The sequence below is a fragment of the Balaenoptera acutorostrata genome, chromosome 16 (genome assembly GCF_949987535.1).
Source record: "Balaenoptera acutorostrata chromosome 16, mBalAcu1.1, whole genome shotgun sequence".
In the NCBI taxonomy this organism is placed as follows: domain Eukaryota; kingdom Metazoa; phylum Chordata; class Mammalia; order Artiodactyla; family Balaenopteridae; genus Balaenoptera; species Balaenoptera acutorostrata.
The window spans coordinates 11614435-11638649 of NC_080079.1; the positions used below are offsets into that span (position 1 = coordinate 11614435).

Sequence of the window (24215 nt, forward strand, 5' to 3'; positions counted from 1 at the left end):
GTGGTTTATGAAGCCTTCTGGGCCCCGCCCCTGCCCAGCCCTCAGACCTCATCACTATATTCCCCCTCATGTTGAACCTTCTTTCAGTTCTTTGATTTTGAACCTTGCCTCTAGGCTTTCTGCATAGGCTATTTCCTTTGCCTGGTCCCCACTTCCTCTTCCAGGGCCACTTTCCTGGCTAAATCTTACTCTTCCTTTGGGAACCTAAGTTAGGTACCTCCTGCTGCATGTAATTATAGGATCCTGTGTGGCCTGGAAATTAGCTTGTAAGCATGTTGTTGAAATCACTTGTTTCTTGGGTTCCTCGGCTGTATTTTCACCTTGGGAATTCAGGGCGTGTATCTGCTTTATTCACCTAGAATACACCTGTACATCAAAAGGGCTCCGTGAACATTTGCTGAGGAGAGGCAGTGGAAAGACTGATTAATCAATCAGAAATGGTGTAAATTGTGGTGGTTACTGTGACCACAAATCTAAACTAAGGACAGTCCTGGTGGACATTTTATTGGCTCAGAGAATGCGATGTGATCGTACCAGGTACGAGTTACTCTCACATGCAAATCCTAATTCTTTTTTCTTGGTTTGGATAAGAAACTTTGAAATTCTCTTAGAGGCCAGTCATAACTGTATGAATCATAATTCATCTTTGTGAACCAATCCATATTTTGAATTTGTATCTTCCATATTACAATTATTCATATGTAAATTTTTTCCTGTAAGCCTTCAAAAAATGCCTTTTATGTTTCTGTACCAGTTTCTGAAAGATTTTTTTTTAAACACTTTTTAATTTTATTTATTTATTTATTTATGGCTGTGTTGGGTCTTCGTTTCTGTGCGAGGGCTTTCTCCAGTTGCGGCAAGCGGGGGCCACTCTTCATCGTGGTGCGTGGGCCTCTCACTATCGTGGCCTCTCTTGTTGAGCACAGGCTCCAGACGCGCAGGCTCAGTAGTTGTGACTCACGGGCCGAGTTGCTCCGCGGCATGTGGGATCTTCCCAGACCAGGGCTCGAACCCGTGTCCCCTGCATTAGCAGGCAGATTCTCAACCACTGAGCCACCAGGGAAGCCCTCTAAGAGATTTTATATGTAGAATCTTGAGGTCCAAAGGCTTAAGATTTAGGAATACTTTATTGGACTCTGTTATGTGCATAATGCTGATGGCTCAGTCCCCACAGTGATTGTTCATTTACTGACCCATATTAAATTGCTTCCCTTAAACAAAAGCAGGAATCTTAGATGAGAAAAAGTTTTGTATACTTCTTTTTCTTTTAATCATTTTTTATTTTAAAGAAGGAATTTTTTTCACTTGAATTAATAACTTGAATTAATAACTGCTGTTAATTTCAGAAAAGTAAGAATGCTTATCAACTGATTCTTTATGTACGTTCTCTTCAGATTGTTGGTTGGGTCAAGATCATTAGTTTTGGTTATATTCAAGGCACTTTGGTTATATCTAACAGAACTAGAACTAGACTAGCTCATGAAAAAAAGGAATTGGTGTGTGGAGGAGGGAAAGGAGTAGTATTTTATCACTAGCATTTTAGAGAATTTAAAACGATAATAAAATCATCTAAAAGTCTGTCTGCTTTTTTATTGTCACCATGATTCTGTACCGACAGTTCACCCCCTTTTGTCTGTACCCACCTTCGATCTCTCCTACCACCTGGCCCTTGTTAGACCACTGAAAAAAAGTGATTTGTTATAAGACTATAAAACCCAAAGGCAGGAAGGGTGGCTTGGTATCCCAAGAGACTACTGAATGGAATTGGAAAACTAGCAGGAATCCAACCAAGCAGCGCTTCTCAGTTTTTCTCCCTTAGGCTATGTTCATCTCTGCACACAAACTTTATCTTTCTCTATTCCACAGCTCCCAATTTCACCTGTCAGTTCCAACCCACTTGAGCTAGCATCTTTATCTTAATCCCAAATTCCAGGGTTAGAGAATCTGATTGGCCCAGCATGGAGTCAGGGGTCCACTAGTCAGCTATGGCCAGGGCAGTGTTATATAGGATAGTCGTAACTATTGAGGCCCATACCTCAGCAGTGGGGGAAGTTCTCAGAGAAGAAGAATGGATTGGGCAGCTGTGGCAAAAGCATAAATACATATATCTATACATGTGCATATATGAATTTTAAAATTATTGAATAATAACTTGCCTATGGTTAAAAAAACCCAGCATGATAGTATTAAATGAAGAGTGAAAGTATGCTGCTCTCTTCCCACTGAGGTCACCAGTTTTAACTGTTTCCGATTATAGTTCTTTTTTCTTCATTGAGATATAACATAAAATTCACTGTTTTAAAACGTACAGTTCAGTGGGTTTTAGTATGTTCACTATGAGTGCAGTTATCACCACATCATTTCCATCACCCCAGAAAGAAGCCCCATATCTGTTAGCAGTCACTCCCAATTGCCCCCTCCTCCCTCCTCTTGCAACCACTAATTTACTTCTGTCTATGGTTTACCTAATCTGGACATTTCATATAAATGGACTCATATAACTTGTGGCCTTTTGTGTCCGGTTTCTTTAACTTGGCATAATGTTATCGAGGTTCATCTATGTTGTAGCATGTATCAGTACTATATTCCTTTATGACCAGAATTAATATTCCATAGTATGGATATACCATATTTTGTTTATTCATTTATCCATAGGTGAACACTTGGCTGTTGTGAATAGTGCTGCTATAAACATTCATGTACAAGTTTTTGTGTGAATATATGTTTTCAGTTCTCTTGGGAATATGCCTCAGAGTGGGATTGCTGGGCCATCTGGTAATTTTATGCTGGAACTTTTCCCCAAAGTGTGTGCACCATTGTACACTTCCACCAGCAATGTATGAGAGTCCCAATTTGTCCAGTCCACTTCAACACTTGTTATGATCTGTTGTTTTATTAGTAATAGCCATCCTAATGGGGGTGAACTGGTATCTCATTGTGATTTTGATTTGTATTACTGTAATGATAATAGTATAATAGTGTCTTTTCATATACATATAGGCCATTTGTGTATCTCATTTGGAGAAATGTCTTTTCAAGTTCTTTGCAGGTTTTTATTGATATTTTTATTTTTTTTGGCCACGCCATGCAGCTTGCAGGATCTTAGTTTCCCGGCCATGGATTGAGCCTGCACCCTCGGCAGTGAAAGTGCAGAGTCCTAACCACTGGACTGCCGGGGAATTCCCCTTTGCAGATTTTAAATTGGGGTTTTGTCTTTTTTTTTAATAAATTTATTTATTTATTTATTTTTGGCTGTGTTGGGTCTTCGTTTCTGTGCGAGGGCTTTCTTCAGCTGTGGCGAGCGGAGGCCACTCTCCATCGCGGTGCGCGGTCCTCTCACTGTCGCGGCCTGTCCCGTTGCGGAGCACAGGCTCCAGACGCGCAGGCTCAGTAGTTGTGGCTCACGGGCTTAGTTGCTCCGCGGCATGTGGGATCTTCCCAGACCAGGGCTCAAACCCGTGTCCCCTGCATTGGCAGGCAGATTCTTAACCACTGCGCCACCAGGGAAGCCCTGGGGTTTTGTCTTTTATTGTTGAGTTATAAGAGTTCTTTATATATTCTGAATATTAGACCCTTATCAGATATATGATTTAGAAATATTTCCTACCATTCTATAAATTGTCTTTTCACTTTCTTGATAGTGTCTTCTGATGCAAATTTTTAATTTTGATGATGTCCAATTTATCTCTTTTTCCTTTAGTTGCTTATGCTTTTGGTGTTTAGGAAACCGTTGTCTGATGCAAGGTCACAAAGATTAACACCTATGTTCTTTCTAAGAATTTTTAAGTTTTAGCTCCTTACCTTGAGGTCTTGGCTCCATTTTGAATTAATTTTTGTATATGGTATGAGGTAGCGATCCGAATTCATTCTTTTGCATGTGGATATCTAGTTGTCCCAGCACCTTGTGTGTGTGTGTGTGTGTGTGTGTGTGTGTTTTAACATTTACCAGTTTATTTTGAAGGATATCATAAAGGATGCAGATGAAGAGGTACATAGGGCAAGTTGTGGAAGGGTCCCTTGTGGAAGAGCTTCGGTCTCCATGGAACTTGGGTGCGCTACCCTTTCAGTATGTGGCTGTGTTCACCAATCTGGAAGCCCCACAGCACTGTTTGTCGAAAAGACTATTCTTCCCGGACTGAATGGGTTTGGCAACTTTGTTTAAAAAATGTGTATGTGTGTGTATCAATTGACCATAGATGTATAGCTTTATTTCTGAACTCTCAGTTTCATTCCATTGATCTATATGTTTACCCTTCTGCCAGTACTATGTTGTCTTGATTACTGTAGGTTTGTAGTAAGTTTTGAAGTGATGTATGAGTCCTCCAACTTTGTTCCTTTTTTTTTTTTTTTTTTAAAGATTGTTTTGGCTCTTCAGAATCCCTTGTATTTCCATATGAATTTAGGATCAGTCTGTCATTGCTGCAAAAAAAAGGCAATTGGCATTTTGATAGGGATTGCATTGAATCTGTAATGCGTTTAGTTCTTTTGGTAATAGAGAATAGTAAATATTACAGATTCTATGGGATAGGGAGGGTGGGAGGAAGACGCAAGAGGGAGGAGATATGGGGATATATGTATATGTATAGCTGATTCACTTTGTTATAAAGCAGAAACTAACACACCATTGTAAAGCAATTATACTCTAATAAAGATGTTAAAACAAAAAACAAAAAACAAAACAAACAATAAAAAGATTACAGATTCTAGAGCCAGACTGCTTCTTAACTACAGGGCCATACCCAGAATATTTGTCTATAATCATTTTTTAATACCTCCCTTCTTTATACTACAGAATTATTTTCAGTAATAATCAAGAAATAAAGCTATATGCAGTGCTTAAGGTAATTACATATTTCAAAATAGATCTAGACATTGCTTCTAGCAACTTCTCCCTGCCCATTTTAGAATTTTTTGTTGTTGTTGAGTTCTGTTATGTTGATGTTGTTTCATGTTGGTATGGGTACCACAATTCAGATTTGAATAAGTTTGTATTAATTGTATAATTAATGAATTCTTTGTATTAAGAATAACTTATCAAGTTTCTGCAGACAAAACTCAACTGTTTACTTGGTAGTGTTTATACCTACCTAATAGTTTGAATTTTGGTCTTTTAGTTATAGTTTGATATAATAATATTTTATATAAAGAATTGTCCGATGACTAATAAGTGAATTTTGATAAAACAAACATCTGCAAAAGACACAAATTTAAAAAAAAAAAGACAAATTAGAGAGATATCAAATCTTTCCACTGATGTTACTAACATATTTTCATAATTCATTCTTTAGCTTTAAAATAAATAGCCGGGCTTCCCTGGTGGCGCAGTGGTTGAGAATCTGCCTGCCAATGCAGGGGACGCGGGTTCGAGCCCTGGTCTGGGAAGATCCCACATGCTGCGGAGCAACTCGGCCCGTGAGCCACAATTACTGAGCCTGCGCGTCTGGAGCCTGTGCTCGGCAACGAGAGGCCGCGATAGTGAGAGGCCCGCGCACCGCGATGAAGAGTGGCCCCCACACCGCGATGAAGAGTGGCCCCCGCTTGCCACAACTAGAGAAAGCCCTCGCACAGAAACGAAGACCCAACAAAGCCATACATACATACATACATACATACATAAAAAGAATGTAAGCAGACAAGAATAGCATTAAATAAAAAAAAAAATAAAAAATAAAAAAAAAAAAGAAAATTGGTTACATAATATACAAAAAATAAATAAATAAATAAATAAATAGCCATTTAAGAAGAATACATTTCAATTTTAAGATATGATTCAGGGGCTTCCCTGGTGGCGCAGTGGTTGAGAATCTGCCTGCTAATGCAGGGGACACGGGTTCGAGCCCTGGTCTGGGAAGATCCCACATGCCACGGAGCAGCTGGGCCCGTGAGCCACAATTGCTGAGCCTGCGCGTCTGGAGCCTGTGCCCCACAACGGGAGGGGCCGCGATAGAGAAAGGCCCGCGCACCGCGATGAAGAGCGGTCCCCGCACCGCGATGAAGAGTGGCCCCCGCTTGCCGCAACTGGAGAAAGCCCTCGCACGAACCGAAGACCCAATACAGACAAAAATAATAAATAAATAAATAAATAAATAAAAAAGAAAATCCTTTAAAAAAAAAAAAAGATATGATTCAGATTCAGTAAAATTTTCATGTATGAGTAAAATTTGCACCTACTGCCCCTCTCACTTCTCACTGTTTCACTGATTTATTAAACACAAATAACAATTCCAACAAGTTGTCCCATGGAAGATAGAATTGAAGTAACTCAAGTTCTCCTTCATCTTTACAATCACTGGGTTATTGTTTATTTAAAATCTTTTGTATACATGTAGGACTCTAGAGTACCACAGGGCTTGGGGGATACTAACTGCTCTAACCAAGTTTGGACTGTTGTGTACCACTTAGAAATTTGCTATCCAAACATATTCATGTAGCTGTGTCTATGTTGGGAGCCAAGTGTGTAACTGAGGATTCTTCAAATTAACTTCTATGTAGAATGCAATATTCATTAAAGGTTAAGTAGTAAAAATGTGCTAATTTGACACTACCACATATATTACTAAAACTCAGCAGTAGTTTTAGTTTAGTTCCCACAATTGTTTGGGATTAATACCAACAAAAGATTTTCCGAGGAAGAATGTTTTATCACTGACATTGTTTAGAATTGCCAATTCAGAGTGATGGTAGAAGCAGAATGAATTTTAGTTGGTTTTATTATTTTTAAATTCTCTGCAGGAAATGTATCTCTTGTTGCTAGCACTTAGGTTAGACTACTCCTACCACTTCTGTAGTAGGTCACTGCTTGGCCCCTCTTACTTCCTAACTTGGAGTGTGAACATGTCAAATTAATTAACCTTTTTTACCTCAATTTTATCATCTGTAAAATGGAACTAATAAGAAAATCCATTTTTTAAGCCTGTTAAAAGGATTAAATGAGATAATGCATATAAAGTGCTTAGAATAGTGCCTGGCATAGTCTTTTAAGTGTTCACTAAACATTAGCTACTATACTTTGGTAAAATTTATAATTTACAACCATTATTCTAAACAATATATATTTTACTTCCATTTGAGTATCAGTGTGTACTTTTCCCCCCATCCTCGTTTTTGAAGACTTCTTTAGAGCTGTTTTAGGTTCACCACAAAATTGAGCAGAAGACAGAGAGATTTCCCAAATACCTCCTGCCCCACACATGCATAGCCTCCCCCCTGTTATCAACATCTACTACCAGGGTGGTACATTTGTTATAATTGGTGAACCTACACTGACACATCATTATCACCCGAAGTCCATAGTTTACATTATGGTTCATTCTTGGTGGTGTATATTCTGTCGCTTTGGACAAATGTATAATAATATGTACATACATACATTCATCATAGCATCATACAGGATAGTTTCCGTGCCCTAAAAATCCTCTGCGCTCTGCCTGTTAATCCTCCTCTCCTCTCTAACCCCTGGCAACCACTGATCTGTTTTTTACTGTCTCCATAGCTTTTTTTTGCCTTTTCCAGAATGTTATATAGTTGGAATCATATACTATATAGCTTTTTCAGATCGGCTCCATTCACTTGTGATATGCATTTAAGTTTCCTCCATGTGTTTTCCTAGTTTGATAAGTGCATTTCTTTTTGGCACTACATTCCATTGTCTGGGTATACCACCATTTACTTATCCATTCACCTAGTGGAGGACATCTTAGTTGCTTCTAAGTTTTGGCAGTTACAAATAAAAACTGCTATAAACATTTGTGTATAGGTTTTTTGTGGACGTAAGTTTTCAACTCCTTTGGGTAAGTACCATGGAGTGCCATTGGTATGGGTAGAGTATGTTTAGTTTTATATGAAACTGCCAAACTGTCTTCCAGAGTTGCTGTACTATTTTGCATTCCCTCCAGCAATGAATGAGAGTTCCCCTTGTTCCACATCGTCTCCAGCATTTGTTAGTATTCTGGATTTTGGAGTGTAGAGGTAGCTCATTGTTGCTTTAATCTGCATTACCCTAATGACATATAATGTGTTGCATCTTTTGCTTATTTGCCACCTGTATACTTTTTTTTAATATCTTTTTTAAAAAAATATTTATTTATTTATTTATTTTTGGCTGTGTTGGGTCTTCGTTTCTGTGCGAGGGCTTTCTCTAGTTGCGGCAAGTGGGGGCCACTCTTCATCGCGGTGCGCGGGCCTTTCAATATCGCAGCCTCGCGTTGCGGAGCACAGGCTCCAGACGCGCAGGCTCAGTAGTTGTGGTGCATGGGCTTAGTTGCTCCGCGGCATGTGGGATCTTCCCAGACGAGGGCTCGAACCCGTGTCCCCTGCATTGGCAGGCAGATTCTCAACCACTGCGCCACCAGGGAAGCCCTTTTTAATATCTTTATTGGAGTATAATTGCTTGACAATGGTGTGTTAGTTTCTGCTTTATAACAGAGTGAATCAGCTATACATATACATATATCCCCATATCTCCTCCCTCTTGCGTCTCCCTCCCACCCTCCCTATTCCACCCCTCTAGGTGGTCACAATGTATACATTCTTTGGTGAGGTGTCTGTTCAGGTCTTTGGCAGTTTTTAATTGGGTTGTTCATTTTCTTATCATTGAGTTTTAAAGGTTCTTTGTTCTCCAACTTTGTTCTTTGTTCTTCCTCACTATTGCTGGCCATTCTGGGTCTCTTGCCTCTCTATAGCTTTAGATTCAGTTTGTCAGTATGCACAAAATAACTTGTTGGGATTTGATTGGAATTGCATTGAATGTATAGATGAAGTTGGGAAAACCAACGTCTTGAAAATATTGAGTCTTCCTCTCCATGAACATGGACTATCTCTCCATTTATTGAGTTCTTCTTTGATTTCTTTTGAGTTTTGTAGCTTTCCTCCTATAGATCTTATACATATTTTGTTAGATTTATACCCAAGAACTTAATTTTGGGGAATGCTACTGCAAATGATACTATGTTTTTAATTTCAAATTCTACTTGTTCACTGGGAGTACATAGGAAAAGTGATTGACTTTTGTATGTTAGCCTTGCATTCTGTAACCTTGTTTTAATAGCTTATTAGTGCCAGGAGGGTTTTTTGTTGATTCTTTTGGGTATTCTACATGGAAAATCATGTTATCTGCAAACAGAGAGTTTTATTATTATTTTTTTCCTATCCATATACCTTTATTTCCCTTCCTTGTCTTACTGCATTAGCTAAGACTCCAGTACCATGTTGAAAAGGAGTGGTGAGAGAGAGGGCATCCTTACCTTGTTCCCGTTCTTAGTGGAAAAGCTTCTGGTTTCTCACTTACACTATTTTTAATTCTTCTGTTGCTTTCCTTTTAGATTTAAAGGCATGTTCTTTTTTCCTCCAACAATTTTAGATACTAATTCAAGTCTTTCACTGAGGAAATTAGTGTCTCTTTACTGCCCTCCATTGCTTCTACCCAATTTGTGTCAGTCATTGTATATTACCAAACTTTATAATATTTATATTCTATCTGTGACTATAGTTTGTGCTTTGTCTGATCATGTTAGAAGGGTTAAAAATCATGAGTAAATGAACTACTGAATATAACCAAAAAGAAATACATGGATATAGAGAGCAAACTAGTGGTTACCAGTGGGGAGGAGGAAGGAAGGAGTGGCAAGATAGAGGTAGGAGATTAAGAGGTACAAACTACCATGTATAAAATAAGTAAGCTACAAGGATATATTGTACAGCACAGCCAATACTTTATAATAACTAAGTGGAGTATAACCTTTAAAAATTGTGAATGACTATGTTGTGCACCTGAAACTTATACAATATTGTACATAACTATAGTTCAATTTTAAAAAAATCAGTGAATAGCATTTACAATTTATGACTGTATAGTTGTTTTCCCTGTAGGACTTACTAGGGTGTTTGGACCAGTAGGGAAGGAAGTACAATCTTGTCATTATTTTGGTTTAAGAATAGTCTTTTAAGAACAAGGTCAAATCATTTCTCTTAAACCCCAAGGTTTAATATCAAGCCATAATTTACAGCTTTTCATAATAAAATAGGTCTTGGACTTCATCAAATGCTTGGTTCTGTATCCCCCGAGAAGATCATTTTTTTTTCTTTAATCTTTTAGTGTGGCAGATTACACTAATAGATTTTCTAATAACGAACTGTTTTGCATTATTGGGATAAAAGTACTGCTTGAACATGATTTTTTAAATATATATTCCATTGGATTCAGAAGTTAATAGTTTATATAGGAGTTTTGCTTCTTTATCTTTTGTGAAGTTGTCCTGAAACTTTGCAGAATTTTCTGGAGTTGGAACTTCATGGGATTGGGAGGAAAGATTAGCTACTGTTTCTTTTGTTTCTCTCATTGATATTGGACCTACAATGTTTTTTTTGACCAAATTATGATAAAAATAAGAACTCAGTCTTCTAATCTTGTGCCAATTTTGGCAACTTATATTTTTTCAGAAATTTGTCCATTTCATCTGAATTTTCAAAATTATTAGTTCATAGTTCATGATATTGTACATAGTTTTTAGTATTTATAGCATTTCTCCTTTTAAAGTTTTGTTATTTTTTCTTTTAGTTTTGTGTCTTATTTGTATCCTGTTGTTTTTATTTATTTGTATATTTTATTCTTTCTTTCTTTTTATCCTTTTCTCCTGTACAGGCGTGCCAGAAAATTTGTCTGTCTTAATATTAATCATTTGTATTGGTGTTTTGGTTCTCCATTCCATTGATGTCTGCCCTTAGCTTTATTTCCTTTCTTACTCTTTGGTTTGTTCTGTTGCTCTTTTTTTTTTAATTAAATTTTTTTTTTCTTTTAAATTAATTTATTTTTTGGCTGCATTGGGTCTTTGTTGCTGCGCGCGGGCTTTCTCTAGTTGCGGCGAGCAGGGACTGCTCTTTGTTGCGGTGCACAGGCTTCTCATTGCGGTGGCTTCTCTTGTCGTGGAGCGCGGGCTCTAGGTGCGCGGGCTTCCGTAGTTGTGGCATGTGGGCTCAGTAGTTGTGGCTCACGGGCTCTAGAGCACAGACTCAGTAGTTGTGGCGCATGGGCTTAGTTGCTCCGCGGCATGTTGGATCTTCCCGGACCAGGGCTCAAACCTGTGTCCCCTGAATTGGAAGGTGGATTCTTAACCACTGTGCCACCAGGGAAGTCCCTATTGCTCTTTTTTTAGCTTCTTAACTTGAATGCTAATAAACTCATCTATTTCCATTCTCTCTTGGTATTTGATAAATGTGTTAAAATCTGTAACTTTCTTCCTAAACACCACTTTAGTAACCCACAGATATTAACCTGTACAGCTTTCTTTGTCATCCAAGAGTATTTCATAATTATCACTCCATATTCCTTTCTAAACTAAGGATTTTTTAATAGTATAAGTTTATTTGATTTTTCTTAAATCATCAAGGACATGAGGATGCAGTTGTTTTAAGCTTTCTTTTTGCTATTGAGTTCTTACCTTGTCACATTTTGGTCAGAAAACATATTGTATGTTTCATATCTATTGAGGTTTCCTTTGTGGCTAGTACATAGAACTTTTTGTGAATGTCCTGTGTACTTAAAAAATACACTCTCTGTTTGGATATTTATATATTTATTAGAGAACTTGCTAATTATCTTATTCATATTTGCTATATTATTTGTTTTTGTGTTTTGTGCTTAATTTATGTTTCTGAGAGAGCTGTGGAAAAGTCTGTAATTGTGATTGCTGTTTTATTTTTTTTTCTCTTTAGTTTTGAAAGTTGTTGCTTTTTGTATTTTTGAGGCTATGTTGTTAGGTATGTATGTATCTTATTTTGTTAAGCAGTAGTGTGTTAAAATTTAATTTACTTATATTTGTTTGTATTATTGCATTTTCTCCCCATTGAAGAGAATTTTGACATCATTTTCACTAAGTTCTCCTGGCATTTTATTCACATCATTTTTTTACTCCAGACTGTTATCTTTTCGTGGATGTTCTTTAATGAGCCTGTTGAATCACTCTTTTAATTTGTGTCAGTTGCTTTTTAGGTTTATTGCTTAGTTTTCATACTGGGATTTTTTTTTTCCATTGCGTTCATGAATTCTGTTGTTTCTTGGATCCTGTGCCTACCTCTTTATTGGAGTCTTTTTAAATTTTAAATTATTTTTAGGAAAGGTTGTGTGAGAAGAGAATAAGAGGCGCATTACATAATGATAAAATAGTCAATTCACCAAGAAGACCTAAATGTAAAGACACCTAGCAAGAGTTTCAAAATACAAGCAGAAACTGACAGAACTAAAAGGAGAAGTAGACAAGTCTGCAATTATAGTCGGACATGCTACTACTCTTCTCAGAACTGTACCAGAACTAGTGGAGAGAAAAACAGCGAGGATATAGGCACCATCAGTCAAATAGATCTCACTATTGTAGAACCCTCTACTTAACAACAGCAGAATACACATTCTTTTCAAGTGCACATGGAACATTTATTCACCAAGGTAAACCACATCCTAAGTCATAAAACAAATATTTAAGAAACCTAAGAGAATTGAAATCATCAAAGTATGTTCTCTGACCATAATGTAATTAGAATAGAAATCAGTAACAGATAACAAGAAATTCAGACTTGTGAAAATAACATTCTGAACAATTTGTGGATCAAAAAGAAGTCACAAGGGAAATTTTAAAATATTTTGAACTAAAGAAAAATGACAACACAACATATCAAAATTTGTGAGATAAGCCAAAGATGTACTGAGAGACTTTAAGGGCATTTATTAGAAGAGAAGAAAGGTCTCAAACCAATAATTTAAGCTTATACTTTACGAAACTAGAAAAGAAGAGCAAAATAAACCCAAATCATACAGAACAAAGGAAATAATATAGAGCAGAAATGAATGAAGTTGAAAACAAGAAAAAATCAATGAAACCCAAAGCTCGTTGGGTGTTTTGTTGTTTTTTTACCCAAAAAGATCAATAAAATTCATATGCATCTTCAGACTGGCAAAGAAAAAAAAAGACAAAGATTACTGACATCAGGAACGAAATGGGAGATACCGTTAGAGACATGTGAAAGAATAATACACGAAAAGAATAATACCAACATCTTTATGGATATAAATTGAACGACTTGGATGAAATCGACCAATTCCTTAAAAAACACCCTATTAATTTCTTATTTCTTTTGTAACAAACTACCACAAATTTAGTTGCTTAAAACAACATAAATGTGGGGCTTCCCTGGTGGCGCAGCGGTTGAGAATCTGCCTGCCAATGCAGGGGACACGTGTTCGAGCCCCTGGTCTGGGAAGATCCCACATGCCGCGGAGCACCTAGGCCCGTGAGCCACAACTACTGAGCCTGCGCATCTGGAGCGTGTGCTCCACAACAAGAGAGGCTGCGATAGTGAGAGGCCTGCGCACCACGATGAAGAGTGGCCCCCGCTTGCCGCAACTAGAGAAAGCCCTCGCACAGAAATGAAGACCCAACACAGCCAAAAAAAAAAAAAAACCCATAAATTTATTTTTTTATTACAGTAGAGTTGATTTACAATGTGTTAATTTCTGCTGTATAGCAAAGTGATTCAGATATAGATATATATATAGATATGTATATATATATATACATTCTGTTTTATATTCTTTTCCATTATGGTTTACACAAGATATTGAATATAGTTCTCTGTGCTATACAGTAGGACCTTGTTGTTTATCCATTCTGTGTATACTGTTTTGCATCTGCTAATCCCAAACTCCCAATCCATCCCTCCTCCGCCCCCCTCCACCTTGGCAACCACAAGTCTGTTCTCTTATGAGTCTGTTTCTGTTTTGTAGGTAAGTTCATTTGTGTCATATTTTAGATTTCACATGTAGGTGATGTCATATGGTAGTTGTCTTTCTCTGTCTTACTTCACTTAGTATGATAATCTCTAGGTCCATCCATGTTGCTGCAAATGGCATTACTTCATTCTTTTTTTATAGTCAAGTAGTTTTCATTGTATATATGTACCACATCTTCTTTATCCATTCATCTGTTGATGGACATTTAGGTTGATTCCATTTCTTGGCTATTGTGAATAGTGCTGCTGTGAATATAGGGGTTCATCTATCTTTTTGAATTATAGTTTTGTCCATATATATGCCCAGGACTGGGGTTGCTGGATCATATGGTAACTCTATTTTTAGTTTTTTGAGGAACCTCCATACTGCTTTCCATAGTAGCTGCATCAACTTTCATTCTCACCCAGCAGTGTAGGAGGGTTCCCTTTTCTCCACACCCTCTCCAGCGTTTGTTACATAAATTTATTGTCTTACAGTTCTGGAGGCCAGAAGTCTGATTTGGGTCTCACTGGGATAAGATCAAGTTGTCAGCAGGACTGCATTCCTTTTTGGAGGCACTAGGGGAGAATCTACTTCCTTGTCTTTTTTCCAGCTTCTAGAGTTTGCCAGCATTTCTTGGGTTGTGGCCCCCCTCCATCTTCAAAGCCAGCAACAGCTGGTCAAGTTCTTCTCACATCTTCTTACTCAGACTTCCTCTTCTGCCTCCTACCACTTTTAAGGACCCTTGTAATTACCTTGGATCCCCCCAGATAATCTCCCTGTTTTAAGGTCAGCTCCGCCTAAATTCCCTTTTGCCATGTAACATAATATATTCACAGGTTCTGGGGATTAGAATGTGGACATCTTTCGGGGGGGTCATTATTCTATCTACCACAGCCACCTACTATCCAGACTCACTCAAGATAAAATGGAGTTCCCTCCTTTCAGGTCCACTCTCCCTCCACTGCCCGCCTGGAACCTCAGTTTTACTTTTTGTCTCTATGCATTTGCTTATTCTAGGTACTTCATATAAGTGGATACAGTATTTGTATTTTTTGTCTGTATTATTTCACTTAGCATGTTTTTAAGGCACATTCTTGTTGCCCTAATTGTCTTTTGACAAATATACAAAAGCCAATTCAATGGAAAAATATGATTATTTTCAACTAAGATATTGGAACAATTAGACATTTAAATGCAGAAATATTACTTGCAACCGAAATCTCATGCCTTATACAAAAACAAACTCAAAATGGGTCATAGATCTAAGTATAAAACCTTAAACTGTTAAACTTTTAGAAATAAAGAGAAGATCTTCATGACCCAGGGTTTGGCTATGAGTTCTTAGACATAATTCCAAAGACATAATGCATAAAAACAAAAATTTGACAAATTGGGTTTCATCAAAATTAAAAACTTTCGTTTTGCAAAAGCATTGTTAGGCAAATGAAAGGCTGAGAGAATATACCTGAAAATCATATATCAGATAAAGGACATATCTAGAATATATAAGGAAAATGTAATGATTATTAAGCCATTTTAAAAAGGGGCAAAAGATTTAAATAGATTTGAATGGACACTTCACCAGAGGATATAAGGATGGCAAATAACCACATGAAAAGAATTCAGTATCATTAGTCACTAGGGAAATGCAAATTTAAAGCATAATGGGATATCACAACTACTGGTAGAGCTAAAATTTTTAAAATTTTTTAAAAAATTTGACAATACCAGGTAGTGGTAAGAATGCAAACAGCTGAGTCTCTTATACCTTGCTGGTGAGAATGAAAAATGGTACAGCCACTCTGGGAAATAGGCAGAATCTTAAAATGTTAGTCGTATATAATATATATATATATATATATATATATATATATATATATATATATATACACCTAGCTGTCGCATTCTTAGGTTTTTACCCTAGAGAAATGAAAGCTTATGTTCACACAAAAACTTGCATACAAGTGTTTATAATGGTTTTATTTATAGTCATCAAAAGTTGGAGACAATCTAAATGTCCTTCAACGGGTGAATGGAGAAACAAATTGTAGTTCAGCTAAACAGTGGAATATTACTCAGCAATAAAAAGAAATGAACTATTGATACACTTATGTGTTGGGGGTTCCAAAACCACCCTTATGTTTGGAGGTTCACTAAAATGACATATATGACTCAGTATGTAGTTGTACTCCTGGCTAAGATTTATTAAAACAGCATGGTAAGGATACACAGCCAGATCATAAGGGGAAAAGACAGATGGAGTCTCTTGGAATTTATGCATAGGTTTCCTTATGCTCTCTCCCATGGGAGAGTTCATAGCTTGGAAGACTCGATATTGTTAAGATGTCAGTTCTCCTCAAATCTATACTATGCAATATAAACCTAATCAAAATTTCAGCAGACTTTACATAAAAGTCGACAAGTTGTTCCTCAAAATTATTTAGAAAACTTGAGGATCTAGAATAATCAAGACAGACTTGAAGACAAAGATGAAGAACATAACTACATGATTTTAGGACTAACTATCAAGCTATAGTGATTAAAACAATATGGTATTGGCATAGGATAGACAACTAGATCAGTGTAACATAACAGAAAATCTAGAAATACATTAATGTAAATACAATGAGTTGAGCTTGACAGTAGTGCCAAAGCAATTTATTTATTTGTTTATTTATTTATTTTTTAAAAAAACTATCATTTATTGCTGCTGAGGACCAACCAGGAGACTTTCCCCCAGTCACAACATCTATTTCTCATCACTGATGGACTTGGAACTATGATAGTTTGCTAATTCTATAGCAGGAAAGATTGGCAGTGTATGAGTGAAGTTCCTGTTTTTGACCATGGGTTTGTGGCATATGTTTAGTGAGTGGTTATTTTTTGCATATTTTCTCTTTGGTAGATGTATGACAGTTAATTGTTACTCTGTTTGCCAAAGCAATTTACTGCTAGAAAGTTGTTTAATTAAATAATGCTGGAACAAATGGATATCTTTTTGGAAAAAAATGAGCCTTGATGTCTATGTCACACTATAATCAAAAACATTAATTTGATATGGATTACAGACTTAAATGTGAAAAGTGAAAAACAGGAGGATATCTTCATGACCTTGGGGTCAGTAACCATAAAAGAAAAAATTGAAAAGTTGGACTTTGTCAAAATTGAAAACTTTCCATCAAAAGACACCATTAAGAATGTCAAAAAGCAAGCTACAGATTAGGAGAAAATACTTGCCCTACATATATCGGACAAAAGACTTGCATCCAGAATACACAAAATTTGTACAAATCATTGATGCCACAACAAAATCTTTTTTTTTTTTTTGGGCCGTGCTGTGTGGATTGTGGGATTTTAGTTCCCCAACCAGGGAGTGAACCCTGGCCATTGGCAGTGAGAGCGTGGGGTCCCAACCACTGGACTGCCAGGGAATTCCTAACAAAATCATTTTTTTAAAAGATGGACAAAATTAATAAGCAGGCACCCCACAAAAGGATTATTAGAATGGTCAATAAACATATGAAAAGGTGTACATCACTAGTCCTTAGGGAAATGCGTATTCAAACCCCAGTGAAATATTACTGCATACCCAGCACAATGACTAGGATTAAAAAGATTGACAAGACCAAGTGTTGGTGAGGTAGAATACCTAGAATCCTCATATGCTGTTGCTGAGAGTGTGAAAGCGTATATATTTTTTGTTCCTCAGTTCCCCTGACCGCTTAAACTAGGGCAGGATTGAGTGCAGTGGTGCCCACATTCAGATGGCCAGGAATTCATGGGAAATATAATAGAGTGATATGTGTGTGCTCAGCAGGTCTCTTGGTTGCAAATGGCCCAACTCGATTCTACTTAAACCAGAGAAGGTGAATACGTTGTCTCAGGTAACGGTTCCTGAGAGGGTTAACGTCAGACTCAATTACAGCCAAATACTTCAAACTGTGTCTACAGAAATCAGCCTTTTTACTCCACTTTCCTCTGGGATGGCTTAGTTTTCAGACAGACCTTGGTCACTGTGGCCACATGCAGCTGCGGGATTATAACCTATAATGTTGAACCCAGCTACTAAGCCTTATTCCCAGGATTGTCCTTGATTCATGCATCCCTACACTGATCATCAGAACCACTGTGAGGTCTAGGTCAGGTCCACCCTTGGGCTGGGAGTGACGGTACTGTGGTTCCTCCCTCAGAAAGAGGCACTGTCACTAGGAAAAGGGAAATGGATGCTAGTCTTGCGAAACAACCTATTTTCTCTACATTGTACTTATTTAATGTTTATTTCTCTAATTCCGATAGCTATGTCCCAGGCCCTTGCTAGACCCTGGAAATGTAAAGGTGAATTGTCTGTGAATAGAGAGCAGATCTGTAGCCTGGCATTGAAAACTCTGTGATGTGTTTGGCCTCATCTTCCTTTTGTTCAGTACCTTTATTCTTTTCCAGGCACTTAGTGCTCCATGTATTTGAATTTCTGGTAGTGTCCATCCTTGTCCTTGGTTTACCGTTACTCTTTCTTCCCCCAGAGTGCTCTATGTCTGGAATATGCCCATCCCTCATACGTCAACATGTTTCAGTTCTACCCTTCTTCCCAGGCCTGGCTCAAACACCTCTTTCAGAAGCCCTCACTGAGATTTTTTTGACCTACGTTAGTTTCTCTTCTTTGCTTTTGCCTGTTATTCTAGCCATAGCTTATCTCAGCTCTAAGTTCCTTCAATTCTAAGTATCCTGATAGCACCTGGCAGAGTGCTGGGCACACAGTAGGCTTAACAAATAATGGATAGTTATTGTACTCTTGATAATTTTGGAATTATCTATTTCAGTCCTTTAATTGTCCAGCAGTACCAGATATTTGTAAGCTGGCCTTTACTTAAGAACATTTTGTGTACATGTAAGTTACTTAGAAGTAACTTACTGCTTCCCAATCACTCTTTGATGTAGCTTCATTACCTGTGATGTGGTATATTCAAGTTTCTTACACAAACGTAGTCAGCATAGTGGTGTTCGCAGTCATGGCTGCATGTAGGTCTTTTCTTTAAACATCCATTTGGACTAGAAGCAAAAATACCCATTCTGGTCCCCTCCCCCCGCCGTCCAATTCAGTAATCATTTATTGGCATGTGTCTAGTAGAGCAGTGGTTCTCAAATGTCAGTGTGCATCAGAATTACCTCGAGGGTATTTTAAAACATGAATCGCTAGGCTTCACCTCCAGAGTTTCTGATTCAGTAGGTCTGGGATGGACTGAAGAATTTGCCTTTCTAACAACCACTCAGGTGGTGCTAATACTGCTAGTCTGGGAACCAAGCTTTGAGGACTAGTTTACTACTAGTAGATTTAATCCTCATTGCACATCAGAATCACTTCCTCGTTTTTCATCTCCACGAGTTCTTTTTAAGAACCGTCCTTTGCTCAGTTAAGTGAAAGCATTTGGAATCTCTGCTGCAGCATGGTGTTAGCAGGATTTTATGAGTATTTCTAACAGAATCAGCTCCATAACAGATATAGACAAAATTCCTTTACGCCACATCTCCATAGCACCTGTGTGATGAGTATGGTACCCGTGTGATGGTGGAAGTACTGACCAGCTATGGTTAGGTAGTTCTAGTTCATGAAAACATATATTCCTAATTCTGTTGATGATTCACTCTTTGGTCTTGACCAATTCCCATAATTTTTCAAAGTCCGGTTTTCTTTAACATGACATTAAAAACACCTTTCTCTGATTTTGCCATCATCATTGCAAGAAGCATAAAATGGATGCTGAGTCTTGGGAGCAGGGCAAGTTTCATGAAAATTATCTGAGGTATCTCCTGTAGATTGCTTATTAGTTGTAAGGGGAAGAAAGTAACTACAATGGCGGAATTGGCTGTCACTTTGGGTGATGAAAATTAACATCATCGATGAGGGGAAGATGGACAGCTTGTCTGTAAATGATGTACCTACAAGGGCACAGCATCCTTATGTAGCACTCTGACTGGTAACACGTAACTGCAATCTACTCATAAGGAAACGTCAGACAGACCCAGTGAGATTTCTACTTTTTTATAAAGGGTTTGTGTTCTGCAGTGTCAATGTCATAAAAGATAAAGATTGAGGAACTGTTCCAGAATAAAGGAGATTAAAAAAACACGGTAGCTAAAAGCAGTATGTGATTCTAGACTGGGTCCTGTACTGAAGTGGAAAAAGTGCAATGAAGGATAGTGTTGGGTCAAATGACAAATTGGAATATGGATGGTAGATTAGATAAAAAGTATTGTATCAATTTTGAATTTCCTGAGATTGATAACAAGTACTGTGGTTATATAAGATAATCTCCTTATTCTTAGGAAACACATTGAACTATTTAAAGGTAAAAATAAATGATGTGTGTAATATAATCTCAGGTGAGTCAGAAAAATATGTGGGAGAGAGGGAGAGCAAGCAAATAAAGTAAATGGGGCAAGGTTACAGGTGTTCTTTGTAATTATCATTGTGACATGTTTTTCACTGTGACTTTTTGAAAGTTTGAAATTATTCCCAAATAAAAACTTTAAAAAAACCCACCACCATTCTCTGCTCTTCATTTCAGGGTAATTGTAAAAAATTTTTAAAATCTGTATAAAAATGTTTTCAAAGATCAGTGTGCTTTTCAAATGATGGTTCCTGTTCTGCTTTGTCTAGGGAGCTTCGTATCTCATTCTGTGGGTGTTCTCAGGAGATTGTTAGCTCCTGAGAGCCTGCAGGGGGTCAGCCTCGCCCTGATTGTAATATCCAACCCCCCAACAAGGCAGCTTCTGGTGTCTTGTTCAGTGCTTCCAATAAGGCGCACACTAAACTAATGTGTGAACATAGTCTATTATTATAGATTGTACCTTCAGCTTTGAACAGTATATTTTTCTTTCAGCTCAAAATGGAGTTAATCCTGGCTGGGAGAAGAAAGTAATTGAGTATTTTAAGGAAAAGCTGAAGGAGAATAATGCTCCTAAATGGGTGAGCTCATTGCTATTGGGGGGGGGGGGAGGGGGTGGGTGGCGAGGGTTGGGCAGACTTGCAGTTTCTCACAGCAGAGCAGTAATCCATACACAGTTTAAATATATATAAATTAATGTGCACTGCCCTCTGCTTTAAGTGCATATGTATTAAAAGGTTTTGGTCTCTTTTGCAACTTAAACTTAAATTCAAGCAAATAAGTGCTTCTATATTGGCGCCTCTAGGTGGCAGTAATTGACCATGAAAAAAATGGGTAGTTGTGAGAGCGATTATCTTTTGTTTTATTGCCTTCATTTTAAAAGAATTGGCATGTACGAGTTTTAAGAGAAGAGCTCAACAAAGCAAATGCCTTTCTGCTAATTGGAAAGTGTTATGAAGGAAAAGCATCCTTTTACATTATAGTCAAATGTCATCATACAAACTTGCAAGAACACAGCAAGTACTTTTGTTTAGCAATTGTGTTGTATTAACCATTGAGATCATTTGGCTCCCTTGATTTTGTGTGTGTGTGGGAATTGCGGTTTGAGTCTGGATATATATGTCTATGTATATGCGCTTAATGTTTTATACACAGAATATTTTGACTTGATTGTTTGTTTTTGTTAAAGGTACCGTCATTGAATGAAGTTCCCCTTCATTATTTGAAACCTAACAGTTTTGTGAAGTTTCGCTGCATGATTCAGGATATGTTTGACCCTGAATTTTACATGGGAGTTTATGAAACTGTTAACCGAAACACAAAAGCACGTGTATGTATTGCTTTTTTCATGAAACTTACTGTTTACAATTAGTAGTATTAATTTTGTCCTTGTGTTGTTTATGCTAATTTTGATTCTGATAGATTGATATAATACTGTTATTTTTTTGCTTTGGGTCATAGGTTCTTCATTTTGGAAAATATAGAGATGTAGCAGAGTGTGGGGTATGTATACTTAAAATATATAAAAAACGTTTTAATGAGAATTTTTTCTGAATCAGGGAATGTATTACTCTCTTTGGTTGGTCATAAATTTATTTATCTTGTGTATAAGTTAGTTCTAAGAAGTCATGTGAAATGTTTTCTTTATTTGCCTTTTACTTGAGTTTCTCTGATATGATTTTTTTTGATCTTCTAAAAATCTCTTAGAAGGTGGAATATTGTAAATGATAAAATTCCTTTCTTTTCCTAATATCTATATACTTGCTTTTTAAAATTACAGGTTATGATAAGTTCTTTTAAAATGAAAAGTAGAAGAAAAATGAAAGAAGATTAATTTAGGGCTTTACACGTGCTTAATTAAATTTGATTAAATCCTGCCCTCTTTTCCTGGGAGGAAAAAAGTAAACTTAAGCTTTCTTTGATAAAAGGAAGTAATAGAAACTCTCTTACATATCAGTAATGGGAAAGGGAAGAAGACAGAATCCTGGATATAATTACAGTTGTAAAAGGGGTAGTTTTGAGATAGAAACTTACTAGAAAAGCAATTAAGAGGAACCACAGTATATCTGCATTTTCTTTGGTATTGCTTTTCTGATAGTAGAAGAACAACATGCAGAATTAAACTTAATTTCATTCAGACACCTGTTCAACATGCCTGGCATTGTAACTGGGGAAAGTTTAAAATTTATTTCTGGTTTAATAGTAGAAGAAGATTATCAGCATGTCAAAATATATTAACTAAAAATATCTCTCATATTTTGCTTTTTGTGTGTTTTTCATGTGGTTCTATTGAAACACAGGTGGTAATTTTCAATTGTTAGAGAGAAAACAGTATCACAGGTGGGGATTGACCAGGCACGTGCTGAGGCACGACCCCAGTAGAAAGGTGAGCCTCAGTAGTTACCTCCATTCTGGATCTATTAGATTTCTGCTTTGCAGTCCAGAATCTTAGTTTAATCAGGTTATTTAGGGCTTTTTACATTCTGGGGGTCTGACTCCTGCTTACCCAAACCTCAAGAGGTTGATTTATAAACCCTAATCCCAGCCTGTTAATTCACAGTAGAAATTGTTCCTGTTGAATAAATGTTTTAGCCCAGCGGGCTGATCTGTATGGAAGAAAAGCCCTAATTTGGAAGGTTGCTATAAAGAAAAAATGATAACTTCCTATACTTATTTAGAGTAACGGACTCATGAATGATGGATTCGTTTAATCTTACACATGATGGCCTCCAGCTCTCCCATGTCTTTTTCCTTTAGGGTGCCCCATAGCATGCACCGTTGTGCAAGTCTAATGAATCAACTTTAGATTTCCTGCATCCCTTGTTTGAGGGGCCCTAAGCCATATTAGGCTAATAAATTAATACACATTTTTTTCCCTAGTACACAATAATGCAGTGTCTCTATAGCTCAATAATCTCAGCCTTCGGAAATGGGAAAATGAAATAGGTGAGACTGTCCATCTGTGACACTCCCAAAGGCAAAGAGTTTGTATCTTGTACTATGTTGCTAAAGAGTCATAAGTAAAAGCACCATACCAGGAAAAGGGAACTTTGGCCCTGGAAAGAAAGACACAGAAAAAACTTAGCTTATATATATTATCTCAGGCTCAATTGTTATCTCTGGGATTCTTTCTTTCTTTCTTTTCTTCCTTTCTTTTTCTCTTAAAAAATAGAATATAGATTTTATTTACTTTTAAGGGATTTTTTTGGTACTCTAAAAGTAATATGTGTTTGTTGAAGTAATTTTTTCAGTATTACATCTTGGGTCCTCTCTGCCTCTTACCTCTAAGTATATTTGAAATAGAGAATATGCCTTTTCTAAGGAATAGTATCTGACTTTTAAATCTCATCTCAGAGCTACCTTGTAATGAGCATTTCACTTAATTCCTATTTAATGGGCTAATTCTGATAGCTTTCTATGAGAGAGACAGTGGGATTACCATGAACACTGTCTTTGAAAAAATTTAATAAAATAACATGTTTATTTAAAGGGAGTTAATTTTTTTTTCATTTTTCCTTTAACATCTTTATTGGAGTATAATTGCTTTACAATGTTGTGTTAGTTTCTGCTGTATAAAAAAATGAATCAGCTATATGCATACATATATCCCCGTATCTCCTCCCTCTTGAGCCTCCTTCCCACCCTCCTTATCCCACCCCTCTAGGTGGTGGCAGAGCACCAAGCTGATCACCCTGTGCTATGCAGCTGCTTCCCACTAGTTATCTATTTTACATTTGGTAGTGTATATATGTCAATGTTACTCTCTCACTTTATCCCAGCTTACCCTTCCCCCTTCCCGTGTCCTCAAGTCCATTCTCTATGTCTGTGTCTTTATTCCTGTCCTGCACCTAGGTTCATGAGAACCTTTTTTTTTTTTTTTAAGATTCCATATATATGTGTTAGCATACGGTATTTGTAGGTCCATCCACCTCACTACAAATAACTCAATTTTGTTTCTTTTTGTGGCTGAGTAATATTCCATTGTATATATGTGCCACATCTTCTTTATCCATTCATCTGTCAATGGACACTTAGGTTGCTTCCTTGTCCTGGCTATTGTAAATAGAGCTGCA

General features: G+C 37.1%; 1 protein-coding gene across 2 annotated transcripts in view; it reads left to right on the forward strand.

The window, feature by feature from the left end:
* The window catches only part of MCMBP (minichromosome maintenance complex binding protein), a 70578-nt gene that overhangs the window by 2291 nt on the left and 44072 nt on the right, over nucleotides 1-24215 (forward strand). For both annotated transcript variants that reach the window (XM_057530345.1, XM_057530346.1), the window contains exons 2-4: nucleotides 20638-20723; nucleotides 21332-21472; nucleotides 21604-21645. In XM_057530345.1, the coding sequence (XP_057386328.1) occupies nucleotides 20638-20723; nucleotides 21332-21472; nucleotides 21604-21645 (269 nt within the window). The remainder of the gene's footprint in view (nucleotides 1-20637; nucleotides 20724-21331; nucleotides 21473-21603; nucleotides 21646-24215) is intronic.